The following is a 13,719-nucleotide window of genomic DNA, read 5'->3' on the forward strand; positions in this document are numbered from 1 at the left end:
CTAGCAAGTGACTTGTGCCCCATGCTGCACAGGATGGCAAAAACCTCCGGTGTCCCTGCCAATCTGACCTGGGGAAAAATTCCTTCCTGACCCTAAAAATGGAGATCACTTAGACCCTGAGCATGTGAGGGAGACCCACCAGCCAAGCACCTGAGAGAAATAGTTTTCTATATCACCTGAGAGCACTTGCTTAAGTAGCCCCTGTCCCCTCACGCCAACTCCATGTGGGGTGGAGAATCCATCATTTCCCTTGGTACTTTGTTTCAATGTTTAATCACCTATTTCAAATTTGTCCTTTATTTCTAATTTTAAATTATCTTGCATTAATTTCTTTATTATGCCTTTCTCTGCTAGATGAAAGAACCCTTTAGTACCCAGTATTTTCTCTTTGTGAGGGTATTTATGCACCATAATCAAGTCACCTCTTCATCTTCTTTTTGATAAACTGAACAGATTGAACTCTTGTCTCTCACTGTAAGGCATCTTTTCAGCTCTTTTTAAAATAGCTCTTCACTGCCCCTTGTCCAATTTTTCACAGTTAGTCTTAAAATGTGAACAATGCAACTGGATGCAATGTTTTGGTATTGGTCTTACCAATGTTGAATACAGAAATAAAATCAGCGCCCTATTTCTAGCCATTATTCTCTTGTATATACTTCCAAGAATTGTGTTGGCCATTTTGGCCACAGCATCACCCTGGGATTTCATGCTGAGTTGTTTGTCCATTATGACGCATAAATCCTTCTCAGAGTCACATATGTATGACCTTGCATTTTATCAAAGCTCATTCATACAATGGAATTCCCTCCTCAGTCACCTTCACCTGCTGCTGTTCCTTTTCTCTTTCCTTTTCTCCAGGATCTGCGTGTGCCATTTTGGGGGGAGTTCTCCTTCTCTCTTTGCCTGTGAGCAATGTGACCCCCCTGGATGGACTGACCAAACCCAGGATTCCTTCAGCCTGAAAGAAGAGGGGAGAGTTGACCTGCTCCCTCTTTAACGCTCCAGTCCCAAGCCCTAGGCAGAGTCAGAAGCCTGGGTTCCCTACTAAAGCACAAACATCCAACCTGGGGCTACCTCCTCTCTCTGGTCATTTCCTTTGTCCTGCACATCTGTCTTGAAGACACAACCCCTGGAACAGATTAGCACAGCCCCTGAGATTTCCTTTCTCAGTCTCCAAGGGTCAGTACACTCTATTACATGTCTCCATAATGTTTTCTGTTTTTCCCTTTTAAAAGTAAATTGTTTTATTCCTAGTCTCTTCATATGACCGTCCCACCCCCAAACTTCCTGCTTCCAATCATCTGCTTTCACTTTCTGTCAACATTTTCTATCTCCATTGTACCTGTGTACAGATGAAGTGATCAGACTGAATGCAGGATTTGTGGTAAAGGAAAGAAAGACATTTCTGTGAAATAGTGATGTACTCTGCATGCATTCTGATACTGATTTCACTGAGGGTTCATCCAGGGAACACTTCTGGCTTCTCCACTGGTCAGTACTCAGCTCAGCATTGATATTAAACTATATTTGTAGATGGCATTGGAAATAAACATTCCACTGTGTGAACATGATCAGTTTTACTGGGGTTTCTAGTAACAACTCAGTGACTTATTTGTTGTAGCTTTATCGGTTCAGTGGAAATCCAGACTCTGATTAACCTTCCCCTTGTCACTATTGTCTATAAAGTATTTATTATCCTAGCAGAAATATTCATCCTTTGTATTTATCGCTAATGGGGAATTCTTTTCTCCATTTTTTTAATTTCAGGTGTGAATTACCCAGGGAAAATTTCCCATTTATCTCCTTGGATTCAATGAACGTTTCAAATCTGAATTTGCTTTAGGAACAACCATGTTGCTCACTGCAGAATGTTCTCTTGCTGGTGTCTCTCTTTTACCACATGTCTGATAGAACATTCAGTAGAACCCCTCCCTCCCCCTCCAACAAATAGCCTGCCAGACCCAGAGGTGGCCCACCCTTGTCTCTTGATTTGTTCAATGTCAGCCTCTCCCTGTGATGAGCCCTGGAAACTGCACAATTCATCTGGCAAGAAAAACTTCCACTATGGGGAAGACTTTCAGAAAGGATTTAATAAGAAAAAAGGAACAAATTGAAGCTGAAGAAATTACAGGGATAAAAAATCAGGAAACTTCCATCCTGGCCAATCAATGGGAAGTTATACAGAGGAAATTTGTGAACCTTTTCCTACTCGGATTTGAATTTCCTGCAACTTCACACAACTTCTATAGAAACCCCTGCTCTGTCTATCTACTGTCTCTGGGCATCATGCCAGAGGGAGCATTTCTCAGAGAAAGAGGCAAAGCTTTTACATCATCTCACGGTTATTTGGTCCAATCACATTGTTCTGATACTGATCCCCCAGAGTCACCATGTCCCACATCATCATAACTTGTGTCTCCAGGAGGCAGGAACAGGGTTTCTTTCTCCATCCCAGAGACACCTTCACTCCTTAGCGAGTGCAGATTCCAACCTGAAAATACAAAGGGAGACACATACAGTCAGTGGATCCATTTTATAGCTATGTGTGGCCGCACAGCAAGGGTGGAGTTCACTCTCTGGTATGGGTTAGAAAATGTTCCCTCTTTCTTCTTCTCATTGGGTCCATGACAAGTTTTAATCCATCTCTGTACATATTCTGGAAATAAAATCCTTGGTTTCCAGACCATTTATAGTTGCCAAGTGAGAACTGTATTCACCTGTCACTTCATGTATAAAACCCAATCACTTACCAGGAAGTAGATCTTACTTAAGGACATTGTATAATTCACTCTGAGCTAATCATACACATAAGCACGTTATTCTTATCAAGTACTAAGCAATGCATATTTGATCGCCACTCCACTTCCTTTAGGGAGGCTGGTGGTGTCTCTGCTCATGACATAGTGGGGATGGGAGGGGAGATGTTGGCCAAGGATAATGGGAAAAGCCCAACTTTTACAGGAAGTGTCACAGGCTCTTTAACATTTGTGCATCAGTAACAGGACTTTGGTTTATAAGATTCTGTCCAAAAGATACAAGCACAGTAAACTGGTGGGAATCCAGTACATCCAGGGTGTGGCAGCCACACAAGGATTTGAACCTAGAGATTGAGGGATTTTGCTGCTTTGACCACGAAGTAGTACACAGCAAGAACTCCCCTTTTCCTGTCACCATTGCAAGCACAGAAACCTCTGCTTTGAGGGAAAGGAGAGAAGGAGAGGTTTTTTTTTTCCCCACAGGCATTGGGTTGGCCAGGTTTATTCCCTAGCTGTGTAATGCACATTCCGAGCCATCCCATTCTGTAGACGCACTGTGAAGTGCAAACTCACCTGTCTGTGAATCCCTGTTCCTGTCACTCGCCCCAGTGCCTTCCTCATCATTCTGCCCCAAACCAGGGTCATCTTCACGGTCAGACATGTCTCTGGCATCATCATAACCAGCCCCTGGGACATCTCCAGCCAGGACAGGGGCATCTGACATGAAGATGTGAAGTAATTAAGAGAATATTCACAGTGAAGACAGAATTAAAGTTCAAGCTGCAGATGCACCAGCCTCACTGGTCCCTGGGGATCTCTCAGCACTTCCACCCTCAGGGTGGTAAGAGGAGCCCTCCTCTGGAACCCTCAAATTGAGGGATTTTACATATCACATTGATTTGATACATTTCAATAGCTGGTTGAGAGGATCCTAGAGCTCCCAGATGAGCAGGGGAGGGGCAGTTCTAGAAAGAGGTGACTGGGATCTAGTCCAGAGGGATTGCTCCACAAGGCATTTCATTACAATAATTACAAATAGAAATGGCTTGGAATTGTCCTGAGTTTGTTTCCAGATTCCTAAATTCGACATTATTTTAAAATGTCTTTTCAATGTGTTCTCCTGATAATGTTTACCCCATAACCTGCCATCAGTCTCCAATGTACTGACACCACTGGGAGCTGAGCCAGCTAATAAGGTTGGGACATTGACCCGTGGGTGTAAAATCTCTATGTCCCACCCACTCTCCCGTCACAGCGTGTCTGACACAGATGTATATAAGCTGCCATAGCTGCATACCAGGAAAGGCTGGCAGGGAACATTGCTGCTATGTAAAGGTCTCTGCTTCGGTGCGTTGTCTTTACAAATAGTGAGTAACACTAGTGCACACGGCAGTGAGGGTCACAGGGCACTTACCTGAGCCAAGTACAGCATGGGCAGCTCCTGAGCAAACTGCTCCTTCAGTCCCTTCAGTGGGCCTCTGGCATGACCTAGGACATCACACGCTTCCCTACCGCTGGACCTCCACACAGCTCTTGTAATGCACCTGGTCAGTGCCCCCAGCATTAGTCCAATAGACAATACTGGTGGGTGAACTTTTGTGGTTTTCTTAACAAACCACTATTGTCCCTACTGGGAAATAAAGTTAAATAAATTAATGGAGATATCCTATCTCATAGAGCTGGAAGGGACCTTGAAAGGTCAAGGAGTCCAGCCCCCTGCCTTCACTAGCAGGACCACATACTGATTTTTGCCCCAGATCCCTAAGTGGCCCCCTCAAGGATTGAACTCACAACCCTGGGTTTAGCAGACCAATACTCAAACCACTGAGCATTGCCTCTATCTAGCATACCACTATCCCTCCCCTGAAAAAGTTAGTTTTCAGTCAGGGTGACGTTGGTTCCAGGAGGCAGATTCACTGCTCACCTCGGCCGCCTGGAGTCTGGGGGTCGTCGTTCAAGGCAGGCTCCTCCACGTTATCGTAATCCAACTGAGACCCCTCCGGGGAAGCTCCCTCTGGAAGAGCAAACACCACACTCAGCCCATGGCACCAGCAGCGTCTCTTCAGCACAGGTGGTGCTTATAACTACAGCTGCTCAGTTTATGCCACCCCATTTATAATTAGAGATGGGCCCAGGCCAGGAAGTTCAGATCTAGGATTTTGCTTCAGCCTGTTATAGTGACAGGTGCCAGCCCCAAAACTGAGATCCAGAGCTGGGGTCAGAATCTGCAAATTCCCCCTCCCCTAAAATTCTGGTGGGTTTGGATCAGTGAGTTGGGCTGAACCCATCTGTAATTATAACACAGGACAATCTTCTCATATCTCTCGCGGGATGTGTGTTGAGCCCTGCTGGGCATTGACACCTTCCACCCAAAGAGACTGACCCGTCTGCTCCAGCTCCTCACCTGAGGAGGTCACTGGGAGCCACTCCCAGGGGTGTGTGCTCAGGAGATGGTCACATGTTCCCATCCTGAGATTCTGACAGAAATCCTGTTCAATGGGATTAGACCCGACTGTGTACAATGGGAACCGTGTGAGGAGAAATGGCTGCGATTGCAGAAAGTGTCATAGAAATTCTGTTCTCTGCCCAGATTTGGGTCTCTCAGCCTGAGTCTGCCCCTCCCCCGTTACCTTGTTCTGATCCAGGATCATTTTCCCCCTCGCTGTCTCCGGTGTAATACTGCAGCTTCGTCACTGAGTCATCTGAATAGGAGACTGGAGAGACGAGAACCAGAAATTCATCACAGTGAGAACAGCAGAACTGTGGGACTGGGAACATATCCGGGGCCAGGAGCAGGATTTCCAGTCTCGGTCTATTCCTTCTTCTACAGGAGATGGTAACTCACAGCGACTCTGAGCGGTGAGAGGCTGACACAGACTCCCCAAGAGAAATCTCAATGTTACTGTGGTAAATGTGACTGAGGGGATGATACAATCAGACCTGAAATATACTGGGGTGAATGAAGGGCACATCTCTGGCTCCTGGTCCAGGGAAGTTCCACAATGGTCCTGGCCTCCTCATCCACAGAGGGGACTCCTCCTTCTTAAGGGTAAACCTGCCTCCCCCATGAATCAGTCGATCAGCTCTCTGTGGTGTTTCCAGATTAGGCCAAAACAAGCCCAGAGCAGAGTCTGTGATTCACTGTAACCATCTTGGCAGTGATGCTGGGAGATGCCCTGAGCATGTTCCCAGAGCCCCACCACAGCACAGCCCTTGGGCAGGACGTTCCCATCAGACATTGAGAGAAAATGGCACAAAGGATAAAAGGGCCGTGACTCAAAGTCATGAGGCTCTCCTGGGCTGATCTCTCTGCTCCGGGGGCAGGAGGGAGCCGACCCAGCAGGCCAGTGGCTGCGGTAGGAGGGGGGCACAGAACATTTCCTGCGCCAATGCTCCAGGGCAGTTTTCAAATTATAGTTTAGCCTGGCCCCAGACAGTCGCTTTCCTGACCCATAACTGGTTACACTCCAAGGCTGCAGGATAGGCAGAGTGACATTAACTGTCCCTAGAATTGGGAGACTCAGTATATGGTGGGAAGGAAACCCATCTCCCTCAGTCTGTATGAGTAATTGCTGGTCTCACCACAGACCCAGCTCCCACAGCTAGAGTGTGTGTGGGGGGGGGAAAGATGGTTTGGTTCTCTGGCAATTGGGGGGAAAAAACAAAAACAAAAAAACCAAAACCCAACATTCTTTTGAGTTGAGCCAAAAATGACTTTAAGTTTTGGCAAATGCAATAGTAAAAAAAAAAAAGTTTAATTTTGACTGAAACCATTTGGTGTTCTTTTGGACATTAGTTAATTTTTGTTTGTTTGTTTTTATAGATGAAATTAAAGGAAATTTCTAATGGAAAAATACTATCAAATTGAAAAAACAAATGTTTTCTTTAGTGTTGTACACAAAGAACATTTCATTTCAGTAACTCCTCATTTAAAGTCGTCCCGGTTAATGTTGTTTCATTTCTGATCAATTAGGGAACATGCTCATTTAAAGCTGTGCAATGCTCCCTTCTAACGTCATTTGGCAGCCGCCTGCTTTGTCCACTACTTGCAGGAAGAGCAGCCCGGTGGAGCTAGCTGGTGGGGGCTTGGAACCAGGGTGGACCAGCAGCCCCCCATCAGCTCTCCACTCCCCTAAGTTCCCTGTGCAGCAGCTGCCTGCAGTTCAGCTGTGTCCCTCCCCCCACTGCCATGTGATGCTCCTGCCCTCTGCCTTGGAGCTGCTCCCCGAGACTCCTGCGTGCTGTATGGGGGGGGAGGGGAAGAAGATGGGGCCTAATGTCAGGGTGTCCCCCTCCCTCCTGCTCCTGCACCCTGCTTACCCCATCTTCCATAGAGCAGGGGGGACACACGACAGAGGGAGCTTCCAGGCAGCAGCAGAAACAGCTGCGGTTGGGTCTCAGCTGTCTGATCTAATTAACAAGGCAGTGTACTTCTGACCCCACTCTTCATACTTAAAGGGGAAATGTGCACCCCTCTCTCTCTCTCTCACACACACACAGGGTATGTGTCTCTGTCCCTGTCTGCCCTCCCTCCTTTCCTGCTGCCTTGTAGAATGTGAGAGTTAACCCTTGAGGGCTCAGCCCAGGTATGTGTTTTGCTGCCCAAGCAAAAGCAAACAAAAAAAAAGAGCTCAGAGAGCACAATTGCCAAAGCAAAAATGCCGCCCCTGTAATTGTGCCACCCCAAGCATTTGCTTGGTTTGCTGGTGCCTGGAGCCGGCCCTGGCTCAGCCAATTGCTAGTTCATCATTTAGCAGTAAGGCATTCCCTGGGAAATATCCCACCCTCTGACTCCTCCACCTCAACCAAGCTTCACAATCATCATCACTGTGTACCAGTATTAAATTGTTTGTTTAAAACTTATACTGTGTGTGTGTGTATATATGTATATATATATATATATATATATATATATATATATATATATATACACACACATACACTATAGTCTTTTGTCTGGTGAAAAAAATTTCCCTGGAACCTAACCCTCTCATTTACTTTAATTCTTATGGGGAAATTGGATTCGCTTAACATCATTTCACTTAAAGTCGCATTTTTCAGGAACATAACTACAACGTTAAATGAGGAGTTACTGTATTTGGAACAACTGGGTGAAATTGACAGGAATTTGTGAAATGTTTCGGTGTCTCTTGATCTGAATTTTTCACCACAACATTTTGTAATGAAGACTTGTGCCGAGCTCCAATGACAAGTTCACAGGGCTGAAGCTGCAGTGATTGAACTCTGGGTCAGGGCCTCAGATGGAAAGGGCATTAGATAGCTGCTCCCTGTTAAGAGTGAGACACACAGACCTGAGCGACTGAACATCTCCTGCTTCTCTCTCATCAGGTTATAATCAATCTCCTCATACACAGCCTCAGAGAAGGGATCCAAGGGTCTTCTGGAACCTGAAAACAAAGGTCAGGGTTTGCAGAGGGTCATTGAAAACAGAGATGGGAAACACTATGGGATCATTCATCCCCTCCCCCTCAGGCCCAGTGCGAGCCTGAACCCTACAGCACATTCCCACTGCTGGAATTTAAATGAGCCAGGTGACAGGGTTTCTTTCCACAACAGCCCTTTGATGATGGTTCCCAGGGTTAGTTCGCTGTCAGGAAGCTTCCTCACATTCATCTTAAATGTTCCCTTTTTAATCTCATCCCATTATTCCGGGCTATTCCCCTTTGGAGCAGCTTAAATAATTCTTCCCCCACGCTGGTGTTTATCTTTTTTTTCCCATCGAGTTTAAGGCCAGAAGGGACCATTAGAACATCTAGTCTGACCTCCTGTATAACACAGGCCACTGCATTTCACCCAGATACCCCTAGGTTTGAGCCCAAAGATGCACTTAGACTAAAGCATTTCAGTCCTCAGCAGAATAAACTCTTGTGTGCGACAGGCAGAAATCAGGAGCGACGAAGGTACCACCAATGCCCAAGGCCCCCGCAATGGCAGGGAATTGACTAGGTGAGAGATGCCTAGATAATCCTGGCAGGCGATCCATGCTCCATGGTTCAGAGGAAGACGAAAATCCCCCAAGGTCCCTTTTTGCCAGTCTGACCTAGGGGAAAATTCCTTCCTGACCCCAAATCTGGCAATCGGTTTGACACTGAGCATGTGGAAAAGACACACCAGCCAGATATCTTAGAAAGAGCTTTCTCTATACCACCTCAGAGGACTGGTCCAGCCTATCCAGTGTCACATATCCCTTTGTAGCTAATGTCTGATGCTTCAGAGCAGGGCAAGAAACACAACAAAGCAAAACAAAACACAAATATGGGAGTTTCCCAGATTCCTTCCTGACCCCTGCAGGCAACCGGCTGAAGCCCTGAACCATGAGGTCTGATTATAGTCATTGTCTTACTGCAAAGTTGTGAATGTTACGTGTATGTTGATGGCGATCCCGTCCTCTATCTTCTTGCAATGGAGCTGCTAGCTAATGTATGTATACTGTTTTATAGAAGTAAAATCCCCTACAAGTGCCAGCTTTCAGTACAATACAGTATAATGCTCCTTTCCTGCACTAAGATTGTCTTTTCTACTGGATCACTCTCTTCACAACTATTTACCACAGCTCTATTTTTATACACTTTTCCCCCCTGAAAATATTTCCAATTTCTCTAGGTCCCTTTTCCATGATGTCTCTCATGATATTCTGAACCCCTCCCTGGGACAGATACTGAAATTCCAGGCAGTATCTTTGGGAATCACTGTATTAAAGCTATGAATGGTTTATGTTCTACTTCATATGGGAGGGTTACCACAGCTCCTCAAGGAAGAAAAAACAATGAGAGTGTGTGTGTGTGTGTGTGTGTGTGTGTGTTTGTTGGAGGGGGGGGGAGTGTGATTAAGGTGAATCACTGAGGGTATGTCTACACTACGAAATTTGGTGGAATTAATAGAAGCCGGTTTTATAGAAATCGGTTGTATACAGCCGATTGTGTGTGTCCCCACATAAAATGCTCTAAGTGCTCTAGTCGGCGGACCGCGTCCACAGTACCGAGGCTAGCGTCGACTTCCGGAGCATTGCACTATGGGTAGCTATCCCACAGTTCCCGCAGTCTCCGCCGCCCATTGGAATTCTGGGTTGAGATCCCAATGCCCGAATGATGCAAAACAGTGTCGCGGGGGGTTCTGGGTACATGTCGTCAGGCCCCTCCCCCTCCGTCACAGCAACGGCAGACAATAGATTCGCGCCTTTTTACCTGGGTTACCTGTGCTGACAACATACCACGGCAAGCATGGAGCCCGCTCAGCTCAGCTCACCGTCACCATATGTCATCTGGGTGCCGGCAGACGTGGGACTGCATTGCTACACAGCAGCAGCAGCTAACTGTCTTTTGGCAGTAGACGGTGCAGCATAACTGGTAGCCTTCATCGGCGATCTGGGTGCTGGCAGCCATAGGGCTGCATTGCACCAGCCCTTGCCTTTTGCCTTTTGGCAGTAGATGGTTTATTACGACTGGTAACCGTCCTCGTTGTACAGCAGTGGCTGTCAATCATGGGCACCTGGGCAGACATGGTCAGTCCAGCAGTGGCTGGAACTCCGTATGTCCCCCAGTCCCCCATCCTGCTGCCTTCACAATGACGATGATGGCTATCAGTCGTAGTATGCCATTTTCTGCCAAGCGCCCTGTTGGCTCATCGCACGTTAGCAGTCTTCCCTGAGCAGCAGATCGTGCAATAGGCCTGAAGGCTACTGCCAAGCGCCCAGTATTTGCTGCCAAGCACCCAGAAGATGCCGAGGGCTATCATTCATGCTGCACCGTCGTCTTAAGATGTAAAAAATAGATTTGTTCTGTATTCATTTGCTTCCCCCCTCCCTCCGTCAAATCAACGTCCTGCTAAACCCAGGCTTTTGAGTTCAATCTTTGGGGGGGGCCATTCTGTGTGACAGTTGTTTGTGTTTCTCCCTGATGCACGCCACCTTTCTTGGTTTTAATTCCCTGTACCTGTACGCCATGTCGTCACTCGCCCCTCCCTCCCTCCCTCCCTCCTTCCCCTGGTCCGTCAGATACTAGTTTCGCGCCTTTTTTCAGACCAGACGCCATAGCTAGCACTGGGATCATGGAGCCCGCTCAGATCACCGCGGCAATTATGAGCACTATGAACACCACGCGCATTGTCCTGGAGTATATGCAGAGCCAGGACATGCCAAAGCAAAACCGGGACCAGCCGAGGAGGCGATTGCAGCGCGGCCACGAGAGTGATGAGGAAATGGACATGGACATAGACCTCTCACAAAGCACAGGCCCCAGCAATGTGGAAATCATGGTGTTCCTGGGGCAGGTTGATGCCGTGGAACGCCGATTCTGGGCCCGGGAAACAAGCACAGACTGGTGGGACCGCATCGTGCTGCAGGTGTGGGACGATTCCCAGTGGCTGCAAAACTTTTGCATGCGTAAGGGCACTTTCATGGAACTTTGTAACTTGCTTTCCCCTGCCCTGAAGCGCCAGAATACCAAGATGAGAGCAGCCCTCACAGTTGAGAAGCGAGTGGCCATAGCCCTGTGGAAGCTTGCAACGCCAGACAGCTACCGGTCAGTCAGGAATCAATTTGGAGTGGGCAAATCTACTGTGGGGGCTGCTGTGATCCAAGTTGCCAGGGCAATGAGAGACCTGGTGATATCAAGGGTAGTGACTCTGGGAAACGTGCAGACCATAGTGGATGGCTTTGCTGCAATGGGATTCCCAAACTGTGGTGGGGCCATAGACGGAACCCATATCCCTATCTTGGCACCGGAGCACCAAGCCACCGAGTACATAAACCGCAAGGGGTACTTTTCAATGCTGCTGCAAGCCCTGGTAGATCACAAGGGACGTTTCACCAACATCAACGTGGGCTGGCCGGGAAGGGTACATGATGCTCGCGTCTTCAGGCAGTCTGCTCTGTTTCGAAAGCTGGAGGAAGGGACTTTCTTCCCGGACCAGAAAATAACCGTTGGGGATGTTGAAATGCCTATCGTGATCCTTGGGGACCCAGCCTACCCCTTAATGCCATGGCTCATGAAGCCCTACACAGGCAGCCTGGACAGGAGTCAGGACCTGTTCAACTACAGGCTGAGCAAGTGCCGAATGGTGGTGGAATGTGCATTTGGGCATTTAAAAGCGCGCTGGCACAGCTTACTGACTCGCTCAGACCTTAGCGAAAAGAATATCCCCATTGTTATTGCTGCTTGCTGTGCGCTCCACAATATCTGTGAGAGTAAGGGGGAGACATTTATGGCGGGGTGGGAGGTTGAGGCAAATCGCCTGGCCGCTGATTACGCGCAGCCAGACACCAGGGCGGTTAGAGGAGCACAGCATGGCGCGGTGCGCATCAGAGAAGCTTTGAAAACCAGTTTTGTGATGCCCAAGCTACGGTGTGAAACTTCTGTTTGTTTCTCCTTGATGAACCCTCCGCCCCTCCCCCCCCACCCAGTTAGCTCTACTTCCCTGTAAACCAACCACCCCACCCTCCCCTACCCTCCCCCCTGCGACCACCACTTGCAGAGGCAATAAAGTCATTGTTACTTCACGTTCATGCATTCTTTATTAATTCATCACACAACTAGGGGATAATTGCAAAGGTAGCCCGGGATGGGTGGGGGAGGAGGGAAGGAAAAGGACACACTGCAGTTTAAAACTTTAACTCTTATTGAAGGCCAGCCTTCTGATGCTAGGGCAATCATCTGGGGTGGAGTGACTGGGTGGCCGGAGGCCCCCCCACCGTGTTCTTGGGCGTCTGAGAGAGGAGGCTATGGAACTTGGGGAGGAGGGCTGTTGGTTACACAGGGGCTGTAGTGGCGGTCTCTGCTCCTGCTGCCTTTCCTGCAGCTCAACCATACGCTGGAGCATATCAGTTTGATGCTCCAGCAGCCGGAGCATCGACTCTTGCCTTCTGTCTGCAAGCTGACGCCACCTATCATCTTCAGCCCGCAACTTGCTCTGTTCATCCCGCGATTCAGCACGCCACCTCTCCTCTCGTTCATATTGGGCCTTTCTATAATCAGTCATTGACTGCCTCCACGCATTCTGCTGTGCTCTGTCAGCGTGGGAGGCAGTCTGTAGTTCTGTAAACATGTCATCACGTGTCCTTCGCTTCCTCTTCCTAATCTTCACTAGCCTCTGTGAAGGAGAAAGATTTGCAGCTGGTGGAGGAGAAGGGAGAGGTGGTTAAAAAAGACACATTTTAGAGAACAATGGGTATACTCTTTCACGTTAAATTTTGCTGTTCACATTACACAGCACATGTGCTTTCGTTACAAGGTCGCATTTTTCCTCTTATATTGAGGGCCTGCCGGTTTGGTGTGAGAGATCACTCACGCACTGCCAGGCCACAGATTTCAGCTTGCAGACAGCCATGGTAAGACACAGTCTTTTGGCTTTTTTAACCTTCTTAACATGTGGGAATGATTTCAAACAGTAGTGCTCTCATTTACCATACCAAGCACCCATTGGGTTGGCCATTTAAAATGGGTTTGCAATGTAAAAGGAGGGGCTGCGGTTTCAGGGTTAACATGCAGCACAAACCCAACTAATTCCCCTCCCCCACACCCAATTCTCTGGGATGATCACTTCACCCCTCCCCCCACCGCGTGGCTAACAGCGGGGAATATTTCTGTTCAGCAGAGCAGGAAAGGGCACCTCTGAATGTCCCCTTAATAAAATCACCCCATTTCAACCAGGTGACCGTGAATGATATCACTCTCCTGAGGATAACAAAGAGAGATAAGGAATGGATGTTGTCTGCTTGCCAGCAAACACCGGGACCATACGCTGCCATGCTTTGTTATGCAATGATTCCAGACTACGTGCTACTGGCCTGGCGTGGTAAAGTGTCCTACCATGGCGGACGGGATAAGGCAGCCCTCCCCAGAAACCTTTTGCAAAGGCTTTGGGAGTACATGAAGGAGAGCTTTCTGGAGATGTCCCTGGAGGATTTCCGCTCCATCCCCATACACTTTAACAGACTTTTCCAGTA

The 13,719-nt window shown here is 47.9% G+C and overlaps 1 protein-coding gene across 1 annotated transcript in view; it reads right to left on the bottom strand.

Annotated features, from left to right (window-relative positions):
- Positions 1–2,342: 2,342 nt before the first annotated feature.
- The window catches only part of LOC135887217 (antigen WC1.1-like), a 47,544-nt gene continuing 36,167 nt past the window's right edge, over positions 2,343–13,719 (bottom strand). The window contains exons 11-15 of the mRNA XM_065415024.1: positions 8,069–8,164; positions 5,387–5,470; positions 4,681–4,770; positions 3,330–3,473; positions 2,343–2,491 (exon numbers count right to left, since the gene is read on the bottom strand). Coding sequence (XP_065271096.1) covers positions 2,343–2,491; positions 3,330–3,473; positions 4,681–4,770; positions 5,387–5,470; positions 8,069–8,164 — 563 coding nt within the window. The remainder of the gene's footprint in view (positions 2,492–3,329; positions 3,474–4,680; positions 4,771–5,386; positions 5,471–8,068; positions 8,165–13,719) is intronic.

This window comes from Emys orbicularis, chromosome 1, assembly GCF_028017835.1.
Source record: "Emys orbicularis isolate rEmyOrb1 chromosome 1, rEmyOrb1.hap1, whole genome shotgun sequence".
Lineage (NCBI taxonomy): Eukaryota > Metazoa > Chordata > Testudines > Emydidae > Emys > Emys orbicularis.